This window comes from Blennius ocellaris (assembly GCF_963422515.1).
Source record: "Blennius ocellaris genome assembly, contig: SCAFFOLD_129, whole genome shotgun sequence".
Classification (NCBI taxonomy): Eukaryota; Metazoa; Chordata; class Actinopteri; order Blenniiformes; family Blenniidae; genus Blennius; species Blennius ocellaris.
In genome coordinates, this window is record NW_027662134.1 from 31373 (window position 1) to 59158 (window position 27786).

The window sequence follows — 27786 nt, forward strand, 5'->3', positions numbered from 1 at the left end:
GACGGAACAGGGTCAGTACAGGAACAGGGTCAGTACAGGAACAGGGTCAGTACAGGAACAGGGTCAGTAGAGGAACAGGGTCAGTAGAGGGACGGAACAGGGTCAGTACAGGTACAGGGTCAGTAGAGGAACAGGGTCAGTAGAGGGACGGAACAGGGTCAGTACAGGAACAGGGTCAGTACAGGAACAGGGTCAGTACAGGTACAGGGTCAGTACAGGAACAGGGTCAGTACAGGAACAGGGTCAGTAGAGGAACAGGGTCAGTACAGGTACAGGGTCAGTACAGGAACAGGGTCAGTACAGGTACAGGGTCAGTAGAGGAACAGGGTCAGTAGAGGGACGGAACAGGGTCAGTAGAGGAACAGGGTCAGTACAGGAACAGGGTCAGTAGAGGAACAGGGTCAGTACAGGAACAGGGTCAGTAGAGGGACGGAACAGGGTCAGTAGAGGAACAGGGTCAGTAGAGGGACGGAACAGGGTCAGTACAGGAACAGGGTCAGTACAGGAACAGGGTCAGTACAGGTACAGGGTCAGTACAGGAACAGGGTCAGTACAGGTACAGGGTCAGTACAGGTACAGGGTCAGTAGAGGAACAGGGTCAGTAGAGGAACAGGGTCAGTACAGGTACAGGGTCAGTAGAGGAACAGGGTCAGTACAGGAACAGGGTCAGTAGAGGTACAGGGTCAGTACAGGTACAGGTACAGGTGAGGGAGGGGGCGGAGCCAGCTGAGCTGAAGGCGTTACAGGTACATTTCTTGGTAACGACACTTTGGTTCATCAAAACATGTTTGAAAACGTTAAATTAACCAAACAGGAAATAGAACAGAGCGACTGTACACCATCTACAACCCAGCAGCCAATCAGCTGCAAGCTGTCCACTTACAAAGTGGGAGGAGCCACAGCTGGTCCAGACGTTGACGTTCTCGATTCAAACAAACCAACACGGGAACTTCCTCCAAACGATAAATACTTTTATCTAAATATTTTACATTTACAAAAATATAAGGAAAAGAAAAGAGAAATAATGATCATGATGCACAAAGAACAATTAGAAAAGAGTTTGTTCTGAGACGAGAACCATAACGAGACCGCCGCTGAGACCAATTGCAGCCCACCCCTTTGAAGGACCAATCAGGAGCCTGCTCTTCTCAGTGGCCCCGCCCCCTCCCTGCTCCACGACCACAGGTCGCACACGTTGGCTCCACAGGAGGCGGGGCCACAAGCAGGGAAAGTCTATATAGCTGCCTTGTCAACCAATCACAGAACCCGGTTGCTGCGGAGACCAATCAGGACGCGTCCAGTGTCCCGGGTCATCGTGACGCGGTCCCAGGTGGGGGACATGTCCAGTGTCCCGGGTCTTCGTGACGCGGTCCCAGGTGGGGGACATGTCCAGTGTCCCGGGTCATCGTGACGCGGTCCCAGGTGGGGGACATGTCCAGTGTCCCGGGTCTTCGTGACGCGGTCCCAGGTGGGGGACATGTCCAGTGTCCCGGGTCATCGTGACGCGGTCCCAGGTGGGGGACATGTCCAGTGTCCCGGGTCTTCGTGACGCGGTCCCAGGTGGGGGACATGTCCAGTGTCCCGGGTCATCGTGACGCGGTCCCAGGTGGGGGACATGTCCAGTGTCCCGGGTCTTCGTGACGCGGTCCCAGGTGGGGGACATGTCCAGTGTCCCGGGTCATCGTGACGCGGTCCCAGGTGGGGGACAGTCTCCAGCAGGGACGCTGGAACCAATCACAGCAGCCCGTGGCAGAGTTCACTGAGGCCCCGCCCCCGCTGGCAGAAAAGCATTGTGGGTCTGAAGTGAGAATGTGCTACAGGTGCTGGTGAGGGACAAACCGAGGAGAAACACACACAGATGAAGCACCAGTCCACAGGTGGGGGCGGAGCCACGACAAGCTCCGCCCCTTCCTACATGGCGGCGACCTTTTCTCGAGGACTGCCGCTACTGCTCCCGCCGCCATTGTTATTGTTGTTGTCATGGCCACCGGGAGACGCCACGTCGCTGGACGTCCTGTCGGAGGGCTTGGGGACGGAGTCTCTGTCTCCGGGAACAATGTGGGCGGGGCCAGGCGAGGACAGAGACGAGGACCGCGCTAAAGATGGCCGATACGCCGCCGTCAGCTCCGACAGGCGCTCCGCCGTCGGAGGCCACTTGGCGAAGCCGGCGTCGTTCTGCAGGAACAGTACTGCAGTACCGTGGACCGCCCGGTAGTACATGTCCTCCCTGGAACACAGACACACACTACTACAGTACAACAGTGCAAGGCAGTACAGCGGGATACATTGTAGTGCAGTGTGAAGTAGTGTAGTACATAATGTAGTACAGTGTAGCCCATAGTGCAGAACAGTGTAGTACATAGTGTAGTACTGGTACCTCTTGCAGAGGTGCTGGCTCCCAGAGCGGTACAGTGTAGTACAGTGTGTAGTACTGGTACCTCTTGCAGAGGTGCTGGCTCCCAGAGCGGTACAGTGTAGTACAGTGTAGTACAGTGTGTAGTACTGGTACCTCTTGCAGAGGTGCTGGCTCCCAGAGCGGTACAGTGTAGTACAGTGTAGTACAGTGTGTAGTACTGGTACCTCTTGCAGAGGTGCTGGCTCCCAGAGCGGTACAGTGTAGTACAGTGTAGTACAGTGTGTAGTACTGGTACCTCTTGCAGAGGTGCTGGCTCCCAGAGCGGTACAGTGTAGTACAGTGCAGTACAGTGTGTAGTACTGGTACCTCTTGCAGAGGTGCTGGCTCCCAGAGCGGTACTCGTGTTCGTAGGCGGAGACGCTCAGCTGGTGACGGAGGAAGCGACTGGCCTCCATCCTGGTGAGGGCCGGGGTCACGGGGTCACGCCACTCGGGGACGAAGACGATGAAGGACAGAGGCTCTGAGGACCGGTCCAACAGGTCCTGAGACAGGGGGGGCCACAGTGAGGCTGTGCAGGACTGACCTGAGTACTGCAGGACTGACCTCTCTGTAGTGCAGTACTGACCTCTGAGTATTGCAGTACTGACCTCTACGTATTGCAGTACTGACCTCTGAGTACTGCAGGACTGACCTCTCTGTAGTGCAGTACTGACCTCTAAGTATTGCAGTACTGACCTCTGAGTATTGCAGGACTGACCTCTCTGTAGTGCAGTACTGACCTCTGAGTACTGCAGTACTCACCTCTAAGTATTGCAGTACTGACCTCTGAGTATTGCAGTACTGACCTCTAAGTATTGCAGTACTGACCTCTCTGTAGTGCAGTACTGACCTCTGAGTATTGCAGTACTGACCTCAAAGTGCGTCACCATGGCGTCCATCAGCTCCTCACAGAACGGGGGATTGGCTTCAAACGATCCGCTGACCGGAGAGAAGGACAGGAACGGCCTGCAACCATGGCAACGTCAGGACCACTTCCTGTGTGTGTGTGTGTGTGTGTGTGTGTGTGTGTGTGTGTGTGTGTGTGTGTGTGTGTGTGTGTGTGTGTGTGTGTGTGTTAGAAGATGAGCCATGTATTGTGAGACTCAGGTGACGCCCTGGGGTGTTCAGGTGAGTTCAGGTGTGTCCAGGTGAGGTGTGTTCAGTGTGATCAGGTGAGGTGTGTTCGGGTGTGTTCAGGTGTGTTCAAGTGAGTTCAGGTGTGTCCAGGTGAGGTGTGTTCAGGTGAGTTCAGGTGTGTTCAGGTGAGGTGTGTTCAGTGTGTTCAGGTGTGATCAGGTGAGGTGTGTTCGGGTGTGTCCAGGTGTGTCCAGGTGAGGTGTGTTCAGGTGAGTTCAGGTGTGTCCAGGTGAGGTGTGTTCAGGTGTGATCGGGTGAGTTCAGGTGAGTTCAGGTGCGTTCAGGTGAGGTGTGTCCAGGTGAGTTCAGGTGCGTCCAGGTGTGTTCGGGTGTGTTCAGGTGAGGTGTGTTGAGGTGAAGTGTGTTGAGGTGTGTTCAGTGTGTTGAGGTGAGTTGTGTTGAGGTGAGGTGTGTTCAGGTGTGTTGAGGTGAGGTGAGGTGTGTTGAGGTGTGTTCAGGTGTGTTGAGGTGAGGTGAGGTGTGTTGAGGTGTGTTGAGGTGAAGTGTGTTGAGGTGAGGTGTGTTCAGGTGTGTTGAGGTGTGTTGAGGTGAAGTGTGTTGAGGTGAGGTGAGGTGAAGTGTGTTGAGGTGAGGTGTGTTCAGGTGTGTTGAGGTGTGTTGAGGTGAGGTGTGTTGAGGTGTGTTGAGGTGAAGTGTGTTGAGGTGAGGTGAGGTGTGTTGAGGTGAAGTGTGTTGAGGTGTGTTCAGGTGTGTTGAGGTGAAGTGTGTTGAGGTGAGGTGTGTTCAGGTGTGTTGAGGTGAAGTGTGTTGAGGTGAGGTGTGTTCAGGTGTGTTGAGGTGTGTTGAGGTGAAGTGTGTTGAGGTGTGTTGTGGTGAGGTTGGTTCAGGTGTGTTCAGGTGTGTTCAGGTGTGTTGAGGTGAGGTGTGTTGAGGTGAGGTGTGTTGAGGTGTGTTGAGGTGAGGTGGGTTGAGGTGAAGTGTGTTGAGGTGTGTTGAGGTGAGGTGTGTTGAGGTGAGGTGTGTTGAGGTGAAGTGTGTTGAGGTGAGGTGTGTTGAGGTGAGGTGTGTTGAGGTGAGGTGTGTTGAGGTGTGTTGAGGTGAGGTGGGTTGAGGTGAAGTGTGTTGAGGTGTGTTGAGGTGAGGTGTGTTGAGGTGAGGTGTGTTCAGGTGTGTTGAGGTGAAGTGTGTTGAGGTGAGGTGTGTTCAGGTGTGTTGAGGTGTGTTGAGGTGAAGTGTGTTGAGGTGTGTTGTGGTGAGGTTGGTTCAGGTGTGTTCAGGTGTGTTGAGGTGTGTTCAGGTGTGTTGAGGTGAGGTGTGTTGAGGTGAGGTGTGTTGAGGTGTGTTGAGGTGAGGTGGGTTGAGGTGAAGTGTGTTGAGGTGTGTTGTGGTGAGGTTGGTTCAGGTGTGTTCAGGTGTGTTCAGGTGTGTTGAGGTGAGGTGTGTTGAGGTGTGTTGAGGTGAGGTGTGTTGAGGTGAGGCTCACCCTCTGGAGCCGAAGAAGCCGTCGGAGTCGGGGAAGGCGGAGCAGAACTGTTTGAAGTAGCAGTTGAGTGGAGAAGCGAAGCACTCGAAGGAAACTCCAAACTGGCGGTTCAAGGCCTCGAACACGGTGACCGGCAGCGCCCCCTGCAGGCCCGTCCCCTCGTTGGCACCGCTGCCAAACATCACCTGAAGACAGACGTCTCATGAGCATCGCCATGGCAACGCGGGGCCGAGGAGCAGCAGTGGGCTGACCTGGTATCTCTTGAGGAGGCACCAGACCCTGGACAGGAACTTCTCGAAGCGAGGGTCGTCTATACAGCTGTACCGGTACAGCAGCTCCTGGGGGGGACAGGGGGACGGGGGGACAGGGGGACGGGGGGACGGGGGGGACAGGTCAGGGCACTGCGTCTGGACTGCCCCCCTTCACACCAGCGTGAGGTGGTTTTCAGAGCAGAGCAGCAGACAGTACTTTCTCACCGTATTCTGGACTACAAGCACTACGTTCCCCGAACCTTAGAACCTGCAGCTTAGAACACGACTCGGCTAAATTCTGGATTGTTCCAGGTTTACGGGCTTCATGTCTCCAGATTCTACCTCCTCATGTACTCTACCTCCCTGCTGTTTTTATCCTCTGCTGCTCCAGAACCTAAAAAGTGACGATGGTTCTCCTGGTGGGTCTGGTGTTGCTTCCTGACGGCCTCAGTGATGCGTTCAGGGGCATCAGGTAAACTAGAGCGCTGGACTGGCTGAGGAATCTTCATTCTCAGAGTCACAATCAACAAATAACCATTAAAATACTTTATCAACAGGTAAAATGCTTGGTGGTTCTGTGTCTGTCTGCAGCCTCACAGCAGGAGCACTAAGCACAACACCACCTGTCTGCAGCCTCACAGCAGGAGCACTAAGCACAACACCACCTGTCTGCAGCCTCACAGCAGGAGTACTAAGCACAACACCACCTGTCTGCAGCCTCACAGCAGGAGTACTAAGCACAACACCACCTGTCTGCAGCCTCACAGCAGGAGCACTAAGCACAACACCACCTGTCTGCAGCCTCACAGCAGGAGCACTAAGCACAACACCACCTGTCTGCAGCCTCACAGCAGGAGTACTAAGCACAACACCACCTGTCTGCAGCTTCACAGCAGGAACACTAAGCACAACACCACCTGTCTGCAGCCTCACAGCAGGAGCACTAAGCACAACACCACCTGTCTTCAGCTTCGCAGCAGGAGCACAAAGCACAACACCGCCTGTCTGCAGCTTCGCAGCAGGAGCACTAAGCACAACACCACCTGTCTGCAGCTTCACAGCAGGAGCACTAAGCACAACACCACCTGTCTGCAGCTTCGCAGCAGGAGCACTAAGCACAACACCACCTGTCTGCAGCTTCACAGCAGGAGCACTAAGCACAACACCACCTGTCTTCAGCTTCGCAGCAGGAGCACTAAGCACAACACCACCTGCCTGCAGGAATTTCCAGCACAATAAAGACAGACGTGTGAGAATTGATGAAACTATGATAACTGCAGTGAAACTCCTGCTGTTACGACGTGACGCCTGCAGATTATCGTCAACTGCAGCTTATATGTGTTTTTTGTTAGATTTTGCAGGTGCGACCATAATCCAGGTGTTTTTCCAGGTGTGGAACCTACGGTTCTCTGAACTAGACCTTTCTCCATCAGCTGGTGCAGCTGTGAGGAACATCTGGTCTTCGTGTCTCAGTGGATGAACAGTGAAGTGGTTTGTATTAAATCAGGGTCACCAGACCCAGCAGGTCCAGCAGAACCAGCAGGGACTGAGACGGTCTGTAGGGTTCTGCAGGGTTCCATCTCACCAGCTTGCTGAAGTGTCCTCTGTTGACCTTCACCATCTCTCCTCTGAAGCGTAAACAGGCCACGTCGTTCTCAAAGTGCAGCTCCACTCGGGGGAGGGGCGGCGAGGCCATGGACAGACGGACGGGGTAACAGTAGACCAGCCGGGACTGGGGCGAGGACACACACCCCTCTGCAACACACACACCTCAGCCTCAGTTTGTGTGTGTGTGTGTGTGGGAGCAGTACCTGTGGTCGGGGCCTGCAGCAGACTCAGGTGTGTGTGTGGGAGCAGTACCTGTGGGCGGGGCCTGCAGCAGACTCAGGTGTGTGTGTGGGAGCAGTACCTGTGGGCGGGGCCTGCAGCAGACTCAGGTGTGTGTGTGGGAGCAGTACCTGTGGGCGGGGCCTGCAGCAGACTCAGGTGTGTGTGTGGGAGCAGTACCTGTGGGCGGGGCCTGCAGCAGACTCAGGTGTGTGTGTGGGAGCAGTACCTGTGGGCGGGGCCTGCAGCAGACTCAGGTGTGTGTGTGGGAGCAGTACCTGTGGGCGGGGCCTGCAGCAGACTCAGGTGTGTGTGTGGGAGCAGTACCTGTGGGCGGGGCCTGCAGCAGACTCAGGTGTGTGTGTCGCAGGCGGCGGCTGTAGTCCACAGCCAGCTGGTAGATCTTGCAGCAGATTCCCTCCACAGAGTCTTTGGCCACAGCAGCAACATGAGGCCCACACTGCTGCCTCAGGTGCTCCAGCCGGTCCTGCTCACACAACCACACCATGACTCACTGCTCCACCTGCACCTGCACCTCCACCTGCACCTGCACCTCCACCTGCACCTGCACCTCCACCTGTACCTGGCCCTCCACCTGTACCTGCACCTCCACCTGCACCTGGCCCTCCACCTGCACCTGGCCCTCCACCTCCACCTGTACCTGGCCCTCCACCTGCACCTGCACCTGGCCCTCCACCTGTACCTCCACCTCCACCTGCACCTGGCCCTCCACCTGTACCTCCACCTGCAGCTCCACCTGCACCTGGCCCTCCACCTCCACCTGCACCTGCACCTGGCCCTCCACCTGCACCTCCACCTGCAGCTGCACCTCCTCCTGCACCTGCACCCCCACCTCCACCTGCACCTCCTCCTGCACCTGCACCTCCACCCCCACCTCCACCTGCCCTCCACCCACCATGTAGTCCTCCTTGCTGGCGGAGTGGTCTCGGCGCAGCCAGCTCATGGTGTCCTCTGCATTCCACTTCACCACCTTCCTGCTCTCTGGGCTGGCGTTCCTGCAAAGGTCAAAGGTCAGACCAACACCAGCACCAGCTGAACCCAGCAGGAGGCCTCCCATTGGTCCAGGTGACCCACCAGGTGACCCACCAGGTGACCCACCAGGTGACCTACCTGGAGTCGATCATCTTTTTGGCTGCTTCAGCGTATTTAAACAGCAACTTCCTGGCTTCCTCTTTGTACTTGATACGGGACAGCCTGACACACACACACACACACACACACACACACACACACACACACACACACACACACACACACACACACACACACACACACACACACACACACACACACACACACACACACACACACACACACACACACACACACACACACACACACACACAGTGAGAACAATCCTACATGTGATTCACCACAAGGAAGTCGTTTGTTAATGAACCTTGTTGACGTCGTTTACTGAACGTCATATATTTGTGTATTTACATTGTACACATCTTATATACTTGTGTATTTACATTGTACACATCTTATATACTTGTGTATTTACATTGTACACATCTTATATATTTGTGTATTTACATTGTACACATCTTATATACTTGTGTATTTACATTGTACACATCTTATATACTTGTGTATTTACATTGTACACATCTTATATACTTGTGTATTTACATTGTACACATCTTATATACTTGTGTATTTACATTGTACACATCTTATATATTTGTGTATTTACATTGTACACATCTTATATACTTGTGTATTTACATTGTACACATCTTATATATTTGTGTATTTACATTGTACACATCTTATATACTTGTGTATTTACATTGTATACATCTTATATACTTTTGTATATACATTGTACACATCCTTGTATTGTTCAGTGCTTTTAAAGGATGATAAATCTCAGTGTTTGGTTCAACTGGTCCTCCAACGTGAAGTTTTCTTTTTATTAGTCGATTAATTAAAGATAATCGTTTATTAACCCTCGTGTGGCGCTGGGGACAACAACGTCCCCCAGGGACAACAACCTCCACTAGGGGACAACAACGTCCCCCAGGGACAACAACCTCCACTAGGGGACAACAACGTCCCCCAGGGACAACAACGTCCACTAGGGGACAACAACGTCCCCCAGGGACAACAACCTCCACTAGGGGACAACAACGTCCCCCAGGGACAACAACGTCCCCCAGGGACAACAACCTCCACTAGGGGACAACAACGTCCCCCAGGAACAACAACCTCCACTAGGGGACAACAACCTCCACTAGGGGACAACAACCTCCACTAGGGGACAACAACGTCCCCCAGGGACAACAACCTCCACTAGGGGACAACAACGTCCCCCAGGGACAACAACCTCCACTAGGGGACAACAACGTCCCCCAGGGACAACAACGTCCACTAGGGGACAACAACGTCCCCCAGGGACAACAACCTCCACTAGGGGACAACAACGTCCCCCAGGGACAACAACCTCCACTAGGGGACAACAACGTCCCCCAGGAACAACAACCTCCACTAGGGGACAACAACCTCCACTAGGGGACAACAACCTCCACTAGGGGACAACAACGTCCCCCAGGGACAACAACCTCCACTAGGGGACAACAACGTCCCCCAGGGACAACAACCTCCACTAGGGGACAACAACGTCCCCCAGGGACAACAACGTCCACTAGGGGACAACAACGTCCCCCAGGGACAACAACCTCCACTAGGGGACAACAACGTCCCCCAGGAACAACAACCTCCACTAGGGGACAACAACCTCCACTAGGGGACAACAACGTCCCCCAGGGACAACAACCTCCACTAGGGGACAACAACGTCCCCCAGGGACAACAACCTCCACTAGGGGACAACAACGTCCCCCAGGGACAACAACCTCCACTAGGGGACAACAACGTCCCCCAGGGACAACAACCTCCACTAGGGGACAACAACGTCCCCCAGGGACAACAACCTCCACTAGGGGACAACAACCTCCACTAGGGGACAACAACGTCCCCCAGGGACAACAACCTCCACTAGGGGACAACAACGCCCACCAGAGGACAACAACGTGCCCCAGGGACAACAACCTCCACTAGGGGACAACAACGCCCACCAGAGGACAACAACGTCCACTAGGGGACAACAACGCCCACCAGAGGACAACAACGCCCACCAGAGGACAACAATGTCCACTAGGGGACAACAACGCCCACCAGAGGACAACGATGTCCACCAGGGGACAACAACGCCCACCAGAGGACAACAATGTCCACTAGGGGACAACAACGCCCACCAGAGGACAACAACGCCCACCAGAGGACAACAACGCCCACCAGAGGACAACAATGTCCACTAGGGGACAACAACGCCCACCAGGGGACAACAATGCCCACCAGAGGACAACAACGCCCACCAGAGGACAACAATGTCCACCAGGGGACAACAACGCCCACCAGAGGACAACAATGTCCACCAGAGGACAACAACGCCCACCAGAGGACAACAATGTCCACTAGGGGACAACAACGCCCACCAGAGGACAATAATGCCCACCAGAGGACAATGTCCACTAGGGGACAACAACGCCCACCAGAGGACAACAATGTCCACCAGAGGACAACAATGTCCACCAGAGGACAACAACGCCCACCAGAGGACAACAATGTCCACTAGGGGACAACAATGTCCACTAGGGGACAACAACGCCCACCAGAGGACAACAACGCCCACCAGAGGACAACAACGCCCACCAGAGGACAACAACGCCCACCAGAGGACAATGTCCACTAGGGGACAACAACACCCACCAGAGGACAACAATGTCCACCAGAGGACAACAATGTCCACCAGAGGACAACAACGCCCACCAGAGGACAACAATGTCCACTAGGGGACAACAACGCCCACTAGGGGACAACAACGCCCACCAGGGGACAACAACGTCCACTAGGGGACAACAACGCCCACCAGAGGACAACAACGCCCACCAGAGGACAACAATGTCCACTAGGGGACAACAACGCCCACCAGAGGACAATGTCCACTAGGGGACAACAACGCCCACCAGAGGACAATGTCCACTAGGGGACAACAACGCCCACCAGAGGACAACAACGCCCACCAGAGGACAATGTCCACTAGGGGACAACAACGCCCACCAGAGGACAACAACGCCCACCAGAGGACAACAACGCCCACCAGGGGACAACAACGCCCACCAGAGGACAACAACGCCCACCAGAGGACAACAACGCCCACCAGAGGACAACGCCCACCAGAGGACAACAACGCCCACCAGAGGACAACAATGTCCACTAGGGGACAACAACGCCCACCAGGGGACAACAACGCCCACCAGGGGACAACAATGTCCACTAGGGGACAACAACACCCACCAGGGGACAACAACGCCCACCAGAGGACAACAACGCCCACCAGAGGACAACAATGTCCACCAGAGGACAACAACGCCCACCAGGGGACAACAACGCCCACTAGGGGACAACAACGCCCACCAGGGGACAACAACGCCCACCAGAGGACAACAATGTCCACTAGGGGACAACAATGTCCACTAGGGGACAACAACACCCACCAGGGGACAACAACGCCCACCAGAGGACAACGCCCACCACAGGACAACAACGCCCACCAGAGGACAATGTCCAGTAGGGGACAACAACGCCCACCAGAGGACAATGTCCACTAGGGGACAACAACGCCCACCAGAGGACAACACCCACCAGGGGACAACAACGCCCACCAGAGGACAACGCCCACCACAGGACAACAACGCCCACCAGAGGACAATGTCCAGTAGGGGACAACAACGCCCACCAGAGGACAATGTCCACTAGGGGACAACAACGCCCACCAGAGGACAACGCCCACCAGAGGACAGTGTTTCCTCTGAATGTCCCCAGAACTTCTCTTTACGGTTCGACTGGCAGGAAGTTTTCTTTTACACAAAAATGTGATTTCAAAATGTTCAGCAGGTCAATAATGGTGTTTGGTGGCGCCAGAGGCCGTTTTCATCCACTAACTTTGACGGCCGTCACCTTCTACAGTGGCCTCTAAAGGGCTCATTAGTATTTTTTTTAAAGCACTTTAATAGAATAGAATAGAATAGAATGTATTCCTCCCCGGGGGAAACACAAACTTACAACAGCTCAAGGTAAAAGGTGCAGAAATGATCAAATTCAAGAATTAAAATCAAATATAAATATCTAAACAAGAGCAAGAAGAGCACAACAAACAGAATAAGTACAAGTAAAAACTAAAGCAATCCAGTAAGAAAAGAGAGCCTAGTGAAGAGGTGCAGCCTGGTGAGGCTGCTAGGTTAGCTGCTAGGTTAGCTGGTTACCTGATGGGGATGTCGTTCATCACCTCCCTGAACATGCTGCTAGGTTAGCTGCTAGGTTAGCTGGTTACCTGATGGGGATGTCGTTCATCACCTCCCTGAACATGCTGCTAGGTTAGCTGCTAGGTTAGCTGCTAGGTTAGCTGGTTACCTGATGGGGATGTCGTTCATCACCTCCCTGAACATGCTGCTAGGTTAGCTGCTAGGTTAGCTGGTTACCTGATGGGGATGTCGTTCATCACCTCCCTGAACATGCTGCTAGGTTAGCTGCTAGGTTAGCTGCTAGGTTAGCTGGTTACCTGATGGGGATGTCGTTCATCACCTCCCTGAACATGCTGCTAGGTTAGCTGCTAGGTTAGCTGCTAGGTTAGCTGCTAGGTTAGCTGGTTACCTGATGGGGATGTCGTTCATCACCTCCCTGAACATGCTGCTAGGTTAGCTGCTAGGTTAGCTGCTAGGTTAGCTGGTTACCTGATGGGGATGTCGTTCATCACCTCCCTGAACATGGAGGGCGAGATCACCGGCTCACACTCGCTGGGCAGCAGGGGGTCCTGGCCTCGGTCCACCACCTTCCTCTCCAGCAGCCAGCGGTTGAAGGACTCCCGGGGGGGGTCGATGCCTGAAGCAAACGGGGGTGAGTCGGGTGGCGGTAGGGGGGGGGGGGGGGGGGGGGAGGGGGGGGGGCTCACCTTCTCTCTGGTGGCACAGCTCGTGGTAGTGCTGCCTCAGCTTGGTGACCAGCTGCGCCCTCTGCAGCTCGATCTCCGGGTGGGGGGGCAGGTGGCTGGCGGGGGGGTGCTCTCTGATCACGGCGTTGGTCTGGATGTCCAGGTCCCAGTACACCCTGCAGGACACCACACCCGGACCGTCACCACGGACCCACTGACACCCGGCCAGGGGTGACCTGTACTCACACTGCTGGTCTGTACGGGGCGGGGGCGGGGCCTGGCGCTGTGGGCGTGGCCGGGGGGGCCGGAGGGGCCGGCTTGTCTTCTGGGGCAGCGCTCCAGGGTTTGACCCCCGGGGTGCTGGGGGAGATGGGCGTGGTGGGTTCCACCTGAGAACACATGCAGAGTGGGCGAGGTTTCACCTCCACCTGGGTCACCTCCACCTGGGTCACCTTCACCTGGGTCACCTTCACCTGGTGGCTCACCTCCACCTGGTGGGTCACCTCCACCTGGTGGGTCACCTCCACCTGGTGGGTGATCTTAGATCTCTGATCTTAGAGAGAAAGTTTCACCTAAAGCTAAAAAGCCGTTATAAAAATAGCCTTTGAATGTGTTGAGTCGACATTGATTCTGTGCTTTTCCTCATTAAATCTCATTACAAGCTTCAGTCTTCAGGAGCAAAACAATGTGATTAATCACAATTAATGAGTTACTTCTTCTAATCCATTAATGGAAGTAGTAAATCCTGAATAACGTCAAACGGCACACGGTCAAAACAAGCTGTAGGTTTACCTTAGCACGTTTCACGCTGTTTGGCCCCGCCCCCTGCTCCTCCGAGCTCCGCCTCTTCCTCTGGCCGTTACCCAGGTTACCGTCTCCGCCCTCTGCTGGAGCCGCGTTCAGACCCAGAGGGTCAGACTGGAAACAGGAAGTGCAGACGAGGTCAACAGCCAATCACAGAGCAGCGTCGGGTGGCGGGAGGCGGGGACTCACGATGACGTCATGCTGGCCCAGCACCGGGACCTCCCACAGGCTCTGGTTGGTGAAGCGGTTGAAGTAGTAGGGCCGGTTCTCCCTGCGGGACCAGCACTTGGACCACCCGGCCTGGACCAGCTCGTCTGGACACAGGGACAGGTGAGACACAGCCAGACCGCCGGGACAGGTGAGACACACGGGGGACGGGGGTACCTGGGAGCTCCGGTGTTTTGGAAGCGGTTGTTGGAGAAAGGGGAGGAGCCTGAGAGGAGGCGGAGCCGGAAGGAGGCGTCATCACGGTGGCCTCCCCCTTCACACAGCCCTGGCTGTCACTGGACATTTCTGCTGCTGCTCACAAGGACATGGACCTACCTGGGACACAGGTGAGACAACACACCTGGTGGGTCATCCAGCAGCTGGACACCAGACACCCTGGTGTTGACATGTGACGTCATGATAACGTGTCATGATGGACATCTCGGAATAATCAACTAATGACAGGCGGACTGAGCAGGTGTGTGTGTGTGTGTGTGTGTGTGTGTGTGTGTGTGTGTGTGTGTGTGTGTGTGTGTGTGTGTGTGTGTGTGTGTGTGTGTGTGACCTCGCGCGTAAAACCTGCTGTTCTGATTGGTTCACATCGATCCCCAGCAGGTACATGTTGTGTACGCGCGGGCACGTAAAACTATTTGATCGTAAACGAGCGCCACGGTGACGCGCATGCGCCCGGCAGGCTTTGGAAACAAACAGGGAGGGGGTGAGGGGGTGAGGGGAGGGGGGAAACAAAAGGCTGCGGCTGCTCGGCGCTACATCTCGACACTCGGGTTCTGCGGAGCTCCTCCCGGGGCCGAGCCGGACCACAGCGCAGTGCACCGGCGGGCCGCCGTCGATAAAGCGCGTCACCGAGGCTCGCGGCTCCGCCGGCGGGACCTCGGCTCGCCAACGCAGCCGCTGCTCCGGCGCCACTTTTACACAAGATGGCGGACACGCCCCTACCGGAGCGCTGCGATCCCGCGCAGTGTTTCTGCACCCGCACTTCACACCCTGGCCCCCCCGCACCCTGCTCGCCCGTCCCACCGGGAGCACCGCATCTTCCCGGGCGTGCGGGTGTGGTCGCCGCGGCCCGGCGGAGCCCTCGGTTCTTACCTGAAGCGGCTAAAAGTGGACCGCTGCGGGTTGTGCCTGCTGCTCTCGGGTCCTCCGCTCCGCTCCCTCCCCGCCTGCTCAGACATCTTTACAGGGACCCGGGCTCGCCACTACGCAGGCGCAGACCCGCTTCCGCCGTCGCTCCGTCCCTCCACCGGCGCCATGTTGGAAAGGTCAAAGAAAACAAGCACAGGCTGCTTGTGGCCACCAGGGGGCCCTCAAGGGCTGACGAGGAACCAGACTCCTTGAACTGAGTCGAGGGTTTTTGAGTCGTTTATCCAAGTGAACCGGTTGTCTGAGTCATGAGTCATTTGATTCAGTTTTGCGCATGCGCACCATTTCCACCCTTCCAGGACCTGGAGGCTCAGCTGAACTGCGACATGAAGGGAAATAAACAATAAGTACACTGAAGTTTTTAGTGGCCCTGGTCTCTTTATTAGGTGTTTCTGAGTTTATTTGAAACAGGAACTAAATGGTTAAACTGAATAAATACCCGGCATCCAGAACGGCAGAGATTCAGTATATATTAATATACACATGATTTCCTCCAACATTCTTATTTTCTTTTTTACTACTATCATTAAATAATGTGATGTTCATTGGGCAAAACTAATTATAGGAAACAATATTAAATGTAACGCAATACATGCTACACAAACATTATTTATTGTGTATTTATTCATGTATTTATTTCTACAAGCGTTGTGAAACAAGCTGTGTTTGGTCTATGGGGACAACCCCGGGACTCCCGGAGCTCTGGGCTGGTGGAGAGCCGGCGCCATGACTCGCCTCCATCAGCTGACGGTGCTGAACCTGTGGCCCTGGCGTCCTGGGGGAAGAAGCGTCAGTCTGGCTGGTCCACGTCGGGGACGTTCACACATTTGGTTCCGTTAGCAGCATGATACTAATAACGTTCTCGCCCCGCGCTAGCCCGCTCACACATAGCAGCTAATGCTAAGTTGTTAATTGTCCAGTAATATGTTTAATGTGAGAACATTTAAGATTCTCCACCAAATACTGGTTGTCACGTCAGCATAGATTGCTTTTCATACAAGTAATGTCCAGGGCTGGACACGGAGGACTTTGAGCTCCGACAACTTTAGACTTGCTCAAGGCTTAATGTCAATTTTAAGTAATGTATGAATTTCACCAACATAACTATTTATTTAAAACCACTTGTAGTTTCTTTAATAATCAAGATATCTCAATGAAACTCAGGGAAGGCGTATCTCTTTATACTCTTTAATCTGAAGGAATAATAATCAATATTTTAACTTTGTTCTTCACAGCAAAAAGCCCAGAGATGAATGAACTCCCACAGTTTATTGGAGGCCAACGGGCCAAGTTTACATCCTCTATACGTGAATATAGGCATTTCTATTGTATACATCTTTGTATTAGTTCAGTTATGTGCTTTTAAATTATCAGAGCATATTAGAGGACACCTGTCTTCAGGGGACATCTGTCCTTGGATTGTAGGGCGTCCCTACATCATAGGTTTTACTGTGTATGTATATATATATATATATATATATATATATATATATATATTCTTTCTCCCAGAGGCCACAGGTCAGTGGGTTTACACCTGGAAACTTCACACATGTGACAGCAGATCCAGACTTTGGACTCAGTGTCATTATGTCTCTCCCACACACACACACACACACACACTCACACTCACACACACACTCACACTCACACACACACACTCACACACACACACACTCACACACACTCACACACACACACACACACACACACACACACACACACTCACACACACACACACACGCACACAGTTTGTTGCTATAGAATCAGGCTTTTCAGATTAAAGTGATTTCATCAGGTAAGTCGTGTCCAGAGTTAATTTTCTGCCTTCATTTGGTTTGAACATAAAGAAAAATTATTGTGAAATAAAATCCCGATGTAATCCTCTGCGACGTGTAATCCGAGTGGCCCAATGTAACGTGGTGTATTTTTGGCGCCTCGCGGCTCCTCCCGGAAACCGGAAGTGGCTGCAGCAGCTGTCAGACGGTCTCGAGCTGACGAAACCTCCGGAGGCTCCCGAGCAGCGGCCCGCGACGAGAGTGAAGAGTCCCGCTGGACGGACGCTGGACGGACGCTGGACGCAGCGGACACACGCAGGATCCCGGACCCGGTCCAGCGGAACCTCCGGCCGCTGTGAGGACGGACGGACTCGGAACATCGTGATACTTAACCGCGTTCATCCTTCTGTTGCTAAGCTAGCCTGCTAACGAGCCGAGCCGCTAACCCGGGACCCGACCCGACCAGACCCGGACCCGGACCCGGACCCGGGAACGATGGCTGCCGGTCCGCCCTCACACCGGGACCACAGCTCGCTCCACTTCTCCGGTTTGTGCTCCGCCTCGACTCCCTGCTCCGGACCCGGGCCCGCCACCAGCCGCCGGGCCTCCGGCTCCGGTCCGTCCCGCGGCCCGCCTGCTGCCGGTGTGTGCTGAAGTTCTGGCCCGACGGACCGGACCGGACCGGACCGGACCGGACCGGACCGGACCGCCACAGACTCGGTTCAGTGTTTTGGTCAGGAAATGTTTCAGGACGGCAGCAGCGGACGGAACCGGGCCTCCTCCCCCGGACATGGCGGCGCCTCTCCCGGACTGGACGGTCAGGAAAGTCCGTGGCTCGGCCTGGCCTCCGTGCTGTCCAGGCCCGCGCTGTCCTGGCTCCACCGGACCTCGTCCCTGTCAGGACCGGGCCCCGGCTGGCTCAGCGGGGTCCTGGACGACCTGGAGCGCGGCCCCCAGAGGACCTACCTGCGGGGGGAGGCCGGACCCGGCCCACGCTTACAGTGGCTCCCCGCCGGCTCGCTGGGGGGTCCGGGGGACCTGGGGGAGGCGGGGGACCTGGAGGACCTGGGGGGGCTGGAGGACCTAAACTCACAGCTCGGGTACGGGTCCACAGTCAGCTCGGCTCTCCAGCAGGTCCTCCGAGCCAGAGGGGGGAAGGACTGGGGGTCCGGAGGGTCCCGGGGGTCTGGAGGAGCGCCTTACTGGTGGGGGGGCCTGTGGGGGGGCGAGGGGGGCCCTGCTGAGGCTCTGCTGCAGGACGTGTTGTGGGGGGGCGCCGGTCCTCCACCGGCCAATCAGGACACAGAGGCCGAATCTGTCCTCAACAGCTGGACGGGGACAGGAAGCTCTGGAGAGACACCTGGTCTCCACCCAGACCTCCACCCACCGGGGGATTACTCCAGTCTGGGGGGGGGGCAAGTCCAGCAGGGCCCTCTCCTTGTGGTGACGGAGGAGGAGCAGTCTGTGGTGGAGGTGGAGGAGCAGTCCTTGGTGACGGAGGAGGTGGAGGAGCAGTCCTTGGTGACGGAGGAGGTGCTCAGTGCTCCGCAGTGTCAGAACAAAGCCATCGCCTTCATCATGGGCTGTCCCTGCAGCGAGGACGACGACAGCCAATCAGAGGACGAGGAGGACAGCGAAGGTGTAGCTGACTCCTCCGAGGACGGAGAGGAGGAGGAGGACGGAGAGGAGGAGGAGTGTCTGCTGCGCTCCTTGAGTCGGAGTCTGGACCCGTACAATCCTCAGAACTTCTCCGCCAGCCTGCACACCGGCTCCTCCTCCTCCTCCTCCTCCTCCACCCTCCCCCCCCTGGACCAGGCCTCCTCCTCCTCCTCCTCCTCCTCGTCCTCCTCACAGCCCTGGGACATCCCTGCCTCCTCCCTTTCCCCCCCGGACCAGGCCTCCTCATCCTCCTCGTCCTCCTCGTCCTCCTCCTCCTGGGATGACTCCGCCTCTGCCAGCGAGGTGGAGGAAGCAGAGAGCCTCCACCTGTGGACCTCCTTCAGCTGCTCCTCCGACCCGTATAGCCCCTTTAACTTCCAGGCTCCTCTCAGGACTCTAGCGCCTCCTGCTGCTCCTCTCGGGACTCTAGCGCCTCCTGCTGCTCCTCTCAGGACTCTAGCACCTCCTGCTGCTCCTCTCGGGACTCCAGCCCCTCCTGCTGCTCCTCTCGGGACTCCAGCCCCTCCTGCTGCTCCTCTCGGGACTCCAGCCCCTCCTGCTGCTCCTCTCGGGACTCCAGCCCCTCCTGCTGCTCCTCTCGGGACTCCAGCGCCTCCTGCTGCTCCTCTCAGGACTCTAGCGCCTCCTGCTGCTCCTCTCGGGACTCCAGCGCCTCCTGCTGCTCCTCTCAGAGCAGGAGTCAGAGCCCAGACTCCTGCAGCTCCTCCCCAGTACAGGAAGGAGGAGGCTGAGGAGAGGCTGGACAGTGGCTTCTCTGAAGCCTGCACCTCCTCCTGCACCTCCTCTGACGGCTGCAGAGTCTTCAAACAGGTCAGTCCCTGGTCTGAACCTTCTGACCAACGTCACTTAACCTCTGAGTCCTCATGGAACTGTCTGTCTCTCTGTCCTCCTGTCTCTGTCCTCCTGTCTGTCTCTCTGTCCTCCTGTCTGTCTCTCTGTCCTCCTGTCTCTGTCCTCCTGTCTGTCTCTCTGTCCTCCTGTCTGTCTCTCTGTCCTCCTGTCTCTGTCCTCCTGTCTGTCTCTCTGTCCTCCTGTCTGTCTCTCTGTCCTCCTGTCTCTGTCCTCCTGTCTGTCTCTCTGTCCTCCTGTCTGTCTCTCTGTCCTCCTGTCTGTCTCTGTCCTCCTGTCTCTGTCCTCCTGTCTGTCTCTCTATCCTCCTGTCCTCCTGTCTGTCTCTCTATCCTCCTGTCTCTGTCCTCCTGTCTGTCTCTCTGTCCTCCTGTCTGTCTCTCTGTCCTCCTGTCTGTCTCTGTCCTCCTGTCTGTCTCTCTGTCCTCCTGTCTGTCTCTGTCCTCCTGTCTCTGTCCTCCTGTCTGTCTCTCTGTCCTCCTGTCTCTGTCCTCCTGTCTGTCTCTCTATCCTCCTGTCCTCCTGTCTGTCTCTCTGTCCTCCTGTCTCTGTCCTCCTGTCTGTCTCTCTGTCCTCCTGTCTCTGTCCTCCTGTCTGTCTCTCTGTCCTCCTGTCTGTCTCTCTGTCCTCCTGTCTCTGTCCTCCTGGTGTCTCAGGTGCGGTTCAGTGAGCAGGTGGAGGAGTTCTTCATCAGCAGTGAGGAGGAGGAGGAGGAGGAGGAGGAGCGCCGGGGCCCCTGGGAGCAGCTGGCCAGGGACCGCTGCCGTTTCCTGCGCCGCTGCCTGGAGGTGGAGCAGAGCATCGCCTTCTGCCTGCAGCCGCAGCACCGCCTGCGCATCTCCCAGAGGCTGGCCGTCTGCACCTCCAGCCAATCACACGTCCTGTAGCTCCAGCAGCCAATCACAGAGGAGCTCTGTGGGGAGGTGTGGTGCTGTAGTTACCTTTGGGCTCCTGCACAAGGTGTGACCTGGGACCTGGTGTCAGGGAGGAGGAGCAGGAGGAGGAGCAGGAGGAGCAGCAGGAGGAGGAGGAGGAGCAGGAGCTCTGTCACCTCAGCTGAAGAACAAATGTCACTTTAACAGAATAAATAAAATGTCAACAGAGTTTTTTAATAATTTCTCTTGATGTGAAGGTTTCAGCCTGATTGGCAGGATGGACGAGACAATCGGCCAATCAGGAGTGAGAGGAGGCGGGCCGTGGACAATAACCAGGAAGTGGGACAACACACTGCTTCCTCAGTCCCTCCTCTCCTTTCCTATCCACTTTTCTTTAACCCCTGGAGGAAGGTGTTAGGAGGCTTCCTAGAGGAGTTAAGGAAAGGTGTTAGGAGGCTTCCTAAAGGAGTTAAGGAAAGGTGTTAGGAGGCTTCCTACAGGAGTTAAGGAAAGGTGTTAGGAGGCTTCCTAGAGGAGTTAAGGAAAGGTGTTAGGAGGCTTCTTAGAGGAGTTAAGGAAAGGTGTTAGGAGGCTTCCTACAGGAGTTAAGGAAAGGTGTTAGGAGGCTTCCTACAGGAGTTAAGGAAAGGTGTTAGGAGGCTTCCTAGAGGAGTTAAGGAAAGGTGTTTGGAGGCTTCCTAAAGGAGTTAAGGAAAGGTGTTAGGAGGCTTCCTAGAGGAGTTAAGGAAAGGTGTTAGGAGGCTTCCTAGAGGAGTTAAGGAGAGGTGTTAGGAGGCTTCCTAGAGGAGTTAAGGAAAGGTGTTTGGAGGCTTCCTAAAGGAGTTAAGGAAAGGTGTTAGGAGGCTTCCTAAAGGAGTTAAGGAAAGGTGTTAGGAGGCTTCCTACAGGAGTTAAGGAAAGGTGTTAGGAGGCTTCCTAGAGGAGTTAAGGAAAGGTGTTAGGAGGCTTCTTAGAGGAGTTAAGGAAAGGTGTTAGGAGGCTTCCTACAGGAGTTAAGGAAAGGTGTTAGGAGGCTTCCTACAGGAGTTAAGGAAAGGTGTTAGGAGGCTTCCTAGAGGAGTTAAGGAAAGGTGTTTGGAGGCTTCCTAAAGGAGTTAAGGAAAGGTGTTAGGAGGCTTCCTAGAGGAGTTAAGGAAAGGTGTTAGGAGGCTTCCTAGAGGAGTTAAGGAGAGGTGTTAGGAGGCTTCCTAGAGGAGTTAAGGAAAGGTGTTTGGAGGCTTCCTAAAGGAGTTAAGGAAAGGTGTTTGGAGGCTTCCTAAAGGAGTTAAGGAAAGGTGTTAGGAGGCTTCCTAGAGGAGTTAAGGAAAGGTGTTAGGAGGCTTCCTAGAGGAGTTAAGGAGAGGTGTTAGGAGGCTTCCTAAAGGAGTTAAGGAAAGGTGTTAGGAGGCTTCCTAAAGGAGTTAAGGAAAGGTGTTAGGAGGCTTCCTAGAGGAGTTAAGGAAAGGTGTTAGGAGGCTTCCTAGAGCAGTTAGGAGGCTAAAAGAAGAATCAGTGTTCCCGAGGCTAAAGGAAGCATTGAGCTTCCTTAAGGAAGTGAGAGTCCTGCTCCTAGTCCCTGGAGGCGTTGAGGAGAAGTGGATAGGAAAGGAGGCAGGAGGCACTAGTGGGACGCTCCCGGGATTCAAACCAAAGACTCGAGGACGATGTCAAAACACAAAGTTGGGTTGAAACATTTATTGAGAACAAAGTGACGTTAATCTAAATCCACTGAAAGTATTTTTGTAACTCGTCCTGTGATTGGTGGAAACTGATTGATCCTATCAACCAATAAATCACTATTTCCTGCTTCACTGAGTCCTTCGTGCCCACAACGGGTAGTGGGGGGGCGGGCCACCCCGGGTCTCGTGGGTCCTACGGGCGACCCCGGGTCGTGCGGTGGACCCCGGGTCGTGTTGGGTCCTACGGGCGACCCCGGGTCTCGTGGGTCCTATGGCAGGTGACCCCGGGTCGTGTTGGGTCCTACGGGCGACCCCGGGTCTCGTGGGTCCTACGGCAGGCGACCCCGGGTCGTGCGGCGGGTGACCCCGGGTCTCGTGGGTCCTACAGCAGGCGACCCCGGGTCGTGCGGCGGGCGACCCCGGGTCTCGTGGGTCCTACGGGCGACTCCGGGTCTCGTGGGTCCTACGGCAGGCGACCCCGGGTCGTGCGGCGGGTGACCCCGGGTCTCGTGGGCCCTACAGCAGGCGACCCCGGGTCGTGCGGCGGGCGACCCCGGGTCTCGTGGGTCCTACGGGCGACTCCGGGTCTCGTGGGTCCTACGGCAGGCGACCCCGGGTCGTGCGGCGGGCGACCCCGGGTCGCGTGGCGTCCTGTGGTCTGCTGCAGGGTTAGGGGGCGGGGGCCCGGGGCTCCATATTGCAGTCAGGTGGAGGTGAGGAGAGGGAGGGGGGCTCCCCGCTGTCCGGCCCCGGCCCCAGGCCCCCCCCCTGCACCAGGCCCTGCAGGTGCTGGATGTAGCGTATGGCGGCCCTCAGCGTCTGCACCTTGCTGAGCCTCCGCGCGGCGCCGCCCGGCAGGTGGTCCCTCAGCTGGGCGTAGCCCCGGTTCACACTCTGGACCCGCTGGCGCTCCCGCTCGTTCCTCTTCTGCAGGAAGGCCGGCTCCAGGGGACACTCGTACACCCTGAAGGGCCCGGGGCCCCGCAGGGGGGACAGGTAGGGCAGCAGGGGGCCCCGCAGGGGGCCGGGGCGGTACAACAGGAAGGGCACCGAGTCAGAGACACTGCGGTCCTCACTGAGTCCAGCAGGGGGCGACACCAAGCTCAGGTAGGGAGGAGGGAAGCTGGAGCTCATGGTGTGTCCCTCTGGAGACACGTCCTCTGGAGACCTCCTCTGGAGACCTCCTCTGGAGACACGTCCTCTGGAGACACGTCCTCTGGAGACACTCCCTCTGGACACGTCCTCTGGAGACACGTCCTCTCACCTGAAGGCACAGGAAGCAGAAGGTCAGAGAGCTGCGCTACATTCAGAGAGAGACACAGAGACAGAGAGAGAGAGAGAGACACAGAGAGAGAGAGGGACAGAGAGAGACACAGAGACAGAGAGGGACAGAGAGAGACAGAGAGAGAGAGAGGGACAGAGAGAGAGAGAGGGACAGAGAGAGAGAGGACACACTGTCTTCTCTTCAGGACATCAGTCCAGGTCTGGAGACAATCAGTCCTACTGGAGAACCTCCAGGAAGTGGATTTTCAGAATAAGAGTCTTTCATACCATAAACATGTCTGATATGAATATGCTACATCTTCATCATCCTCATCATCACCTTCATCCTCATCATCACACCATCATCATCATCACATCATCCTCATCATCACATCCTCATCCTCATCACCTTCGTCATCAATGTGGCATCAGTATGTTATTAGGGACCTCGCCAACGGCTGGGCCCTAGGCCCCAGCCAACGGCAGGTCTCTTTTGGAATTCGTCGTCGCCAAAAGTGCGGGCCCTCCAAAGGAGGGCCCGCACTCATCCGGTTACTCTCCTGACCCCCTCAGAGTGGCCGCGCCCCCAAAGGGGGCGCGGCCACTACCTGGTGGTGAAATTATATATTGTATTTCGAATGTTTTTTCTTATTATTAGGGACCTCGCCAACGGCTGGGCCCTAGGCCCAGCCAACGGCAGGTCTCTTTTGGAATTCGTCGTCGCCAAAAGTGTGGGGCCTCCGCAGGAGGGCCCGCACTCATCCAGGCCCTCTCCTGACCCTCCCTTCGGGGGCGTCGGCCACTACCTGGTGGCGAAATTGTATATTGTATTTCGAATGTTTTTTCTTCTTTTTAGGGACCTCGCCAACGGGTGGGCCCTAGGCCCAGCCAACGGCAGGTCTCTTTTGGATTTCGTCGTCGCCAAAAGTGCGGGCCCTCCGAAGGAGGGCCCGCACTCATCCAGGCCCTCTCCTGACCCTCCCAGAGTGGCCGACGCCCCCGAAGGGGGCGTCGGCCACTACCTGGTGGCGAAATTATATATTGTATTTCGAATGTTTCTTCTTATTATTTTTTGGCACTCCTGACTTGGCTATTGCCTCAATTTTGACCCCCTAAACACGCTCAAAAACTCACCAAATTTGACAGACTCGTCAAAACTGGCGAAAAATTTTATAAAATCTAAAAAAATCCCCCAAAAGTCCAAAAATGGCTCTCTAGCGCCACCTAGAAAATTGCAATCGCCCGCCACGGTCCGCAGGAATGTCGTAGAGAAATGTCGCGAATACGAAATTTGTTCGTCTACTCGAGCCCTACGACTCACGCGCTCTAACTTTTGACCTAACTCCAACAGGAAGGCCGCTATTTGCCTTTCAAAGTAAGGTGTTCACCCAAAAAAGGCAAAAAAAGGCAGAAACGGAAAATCTAAACCATCATAGGGCGAAGGTCGTATCGGTGAAATTGAGATATACAAAAATAAAGGAGATTGTTTACTACAAATATTTAGAGGGAATTTTTCTTACCTAGTCCAGTTTAATTTTTATTAGCCGTCCAAGCTCCCCACCCCCTAATCGCCTCTTTGGCTCCTGTCATCCATTAACATGGGGAAACCGAAAATTCTCCCCCAAAATCAACGATTTTGAACTCCCCGAACTACTCTTAACTGTTTGCAAACCGTGACTCTCAGCCACAAACCGAGGGCATCGCCACTACCGCGAGACCCTGCCGAACAAGAGGATGTAACATATGTGGGGAAAATTCCAAAACAAGTCCCCAGAATGACGAGTTAAAGCGACACAGTAACATTTTTCTCGTCCGAAATCTTAACACTATAGCGGATGGAGCCAAATCTGCCGTTCCTGCCAAACAGCGCCCCCTGGTGTCCAAACTTTACCTCTGACTGCTTCCAAACCCACACAGTATTAAAGACGACAAAAATTCCTACAAAAGTATGGTACTTTTATCCACATACTCCCCCGATAAGTATAGATTAAGAGCAGTTGTTCGCAAAATCTTCTAATATAATCCTCTCTGCCTCACTCTGACGTCAGAGTGTCCGCGCTCGGTGCAGCTGTGAAATTCTCCACTGTGATTGGTCAGTGCATCACTCCATATATGGGCAGCTTCCTGTAGCTTCAGGCTCATCACTGCTGTGTGATTGACAGCCTGTCATATCCTGCAGTTTGACCTGAGAGTGACCTCACCAGTCATTCTCAGGTCAGGTTACTCTCATGTGACCTGACCTCACTCTCATGTCTCATGTTCTCCTGTCATGAGGACATGCAAAACCTGTACGAGACCTGGCCTGAGGCCCTCACATTCATGTCGGTGGAAGTTTGTGAAAAACCTTTATGGCATCATTCACACCTTCGCACACCGCCGACAAAGGCCGGGCCTCCTAGGCCCGGCACTCCACCAGGTCAGTCTCATGTCACACACTGACCTCCGTAGGAGGCCTGGCCTGAGGCCATATAATTCATGTAGGTGGAAGTTTTTGAAAAACCTTTATTGTGCCATAAGTGCTGTGTCCTTTACACTACGATTGAAGTAAGACCAGATTCAGGATCGGGGCCATCTGGGGAGTACCTAACAGACATTTTCAGGCAGCTCGGCTAGCTTGCGGCTTAGCATGCCTGCTAATATGGTCGCAAACATTGTCTGATTGAGCCGAAATTTGGTAGGTAGCCTAATGGGGTTGCTGCGATTACAAATCACTAGCTAATTAGCTGGTTTTGACGCCGTTTTTTCAAAATAAAAGTCTTTTTTTTTTTTTTTTTTTTTTTTTTTACTTAAAAAATTGTCTTTTTTATTAACCGTTCATAGCCACCCCCCCGACGGGCAGTCTCGAGGTCCCGACCAATGCTGCTTGCAGCTTTAATTATTTTTCTGCTTTTTTCTCCGTTAGGCTCTAATTTGACCCCCTAAACACGCTCAAAAACTCACCAAATTTGGCAGGCTCGTGAAAAGTCGCAGCCTTCAGAAGATCATGTCAAAACATTCCATGAAAATCCCAAAATGGCTCTCTAGCGCCACCTAGACCCTTTTAATCGCCCGCCATGGTCCGTAGGAATGTCGTAGAGAAATGTCGCGAATACGAAACTTCTTCGTCTACTCGAGCCCTACGACTCACGCGCTCTAACTTTTGACCTAACTCCAACAGGAAGCCGGCTATTTGCCTTTCAAAGTAAGGTGTTCGCCCAAAAAAGGGAGAAAAAGGCCGAAACGGAAAATCTAAACCATCATAGGGCGAAGGTCGTATCGGTTAAATTGAGATATACAAAAATAGAGGAGATTGTTTACTACAATAATTTAGAGGGAATTTTTCTTACCTAGTCCAGTTTAATTTTTATTAGCCGTCCAACCTCCCCACCCCCTAATCGCCTTTTTGGCTCCTGTCATCCATTAACATGGGGAAACCGAAAATTCTCCCACAAAATCAACGATTTAAAACTCCCCGAACTACTCTTAACTGTTTGCAAACCGTGACTCTCAGCCACAAACCGAGGGCATCGCCACGCCCGCGAGACCCTGCCGAACAAGAGGATGTAACATATGTGGGGAAAATTCCAAAACAAGTCCCCAGAATGACGAGTTAAAGCGACACAGTAACATTTTTCTCGTCCGAAATCTTAACACTATAGCGGATGGAGCCAAATCTGCCGTTCCTGCCAAACAGCGCCCCCTGGTGTCCAAAGTTTACCTCTGACTGCTTCCAAACCCATACAGTATTAAAGAGGACAAAAATTCCTACAAAAGTATGGTATTTTTATCCACATACTCCCCCGATAAGTATAGATTAAGAGCAGTTGTTCGCAAAATCTTCTAATATAATCCTCCCTGTCTCACACTCTGACGTCAGAGTGTCCGCGCTCGGCGCAGCTGTGAAATTCTCCACTGTGATTGGTCAGTGCATCACTCCATATATGGGCAGCTTCCTGTAGCTTCAGGCTCATCACTGCTGTGTGATTGACAGCCTGTCATATCCTGCAGTTTGACCTGAGAGTGACCTCACCAGTCATTCTCAGGTCAGGTTACTCTCATGTGACCTGACCTCACTCTCATGTCTCATGTTCTCCTGTCATGAGGACATGCAAAACCTGTACGAGGTCTGGCCTGAGACATGTAATTCATGTCGGTGAGAGTTTGTGAAAAACCTTTATTGCTGGATCAATCACACCTTCGTTTACGCCGACAAAGGCCGGGCCTCCTAGGCCCGGCACTCCACCAGGTCACTCCATCGTCCCACATTGACCTCCGTAGGAGGCCTGGCCTGAGGCCATATAATTCATGTCGGTGGAAGTTTTTGAAAAACCTTTATTGTTCCATAAGTGCAGTGTCTTTTACACTAGAATTGAAGTAAGACCAGATTCAGGATCGGGGCCATCTGGGGAGCACCCAACAGACATTTTTAGGCAGCTCGGCTA

General features: G+C 54.6%; 2 protein-coding genes across 3 annotated transcripts; one reads left to right on the top strand and one right to left on the bottom strand.

The window, feature by feature from the left end:
• Positions 1-791: 791 nt before the first annotated feature.
• pcif1 (phosphorylated CTD interacting factor 1) lies at positions 792-15293 on the bottom strand. 2 transcript variants are annotated; one of them, XM_080521688.1, is made up of 16 exons: positions 15191-15293; positions 14261-14419; positions 14066-14190; positions 13865-13990; positions 13319-13461; positions 13094-13248; positions 12876-13023; positions 8186-8269; positions 7971-8070; positions 7382-7541; positions 6813-6982; positions 5228-5314; positions 4977-5161; positions 3268-3361; positions 2723-2898; positions 792-2227 (listed from the first exon to the last, which is right to left on the bottom strand). In XM_080521688.1, the coding sequence occupies exons 2-16, from the start codon at positions 14385-14387 to the stop codon at positions 1912-1914; spliced, it is 2196 nt and encodes a 731-aa protein (XP_080377814.1). In that variant the 5' UTR covers positions 14388-14419; positions 15191-15293; the 3' UTR covers positions 792-1911. The 2 variants fall into 2 exon arrangements, with proteins under 2 accessions (XP_080377814.1, XP_080377815.1); XM_080521689.1 differs by having other exon boundaries at positions 14261-14415; positions 15191-15274.
• A 2467-nt stretch (positions 15294-17760) lies between these two features.
• ppp1r15b (protein phosphatase 1, regulatory subunit 15B) lies at positions 17761-22230 on the top strand (the record flags this gene model as incomplete). Its single annotated transcript, XM_080521686.1, has 2 exons — positions 17761-19509; positions 20205-22230. The coding sequence occupies 2 exons, from the start codon at positions 17761-17763 to the stop codon at positions 20433-20435; spliced, it is 1980 nt and encodes a 659-aa protein (XP_080377812.1). The 3' UTR covers positions 20436-22230.
• Positions 22231-27786: the final 5556 nt, after the last annotated feature.

Bases quoted from the DNA above. Each gene is read 5' to 3' on its own strand.
- pcif1 (XM_080521688.1), bottom strand. From the start codon at position 14,387: ATGTCCAGTGACAGCCAGGGCTGTGTGAAGGGGGAGGCCACCGTGATG. The intron at 13,462-13,864 runs GTAAACCTACAG...ATGTGTTCTCAG, and splicing joins ACAGCGTGAAACGTGCTAAG to GTGGAACCCACCACGCCCAT. The intron at 6,983-7,381 runs GTACTGCTCCCA...TGTGTGTTGCAG, and splicing joins GCTGCAGGCCCCGCCCACAG to AGGGGTGTGTGTCCTCGCCC.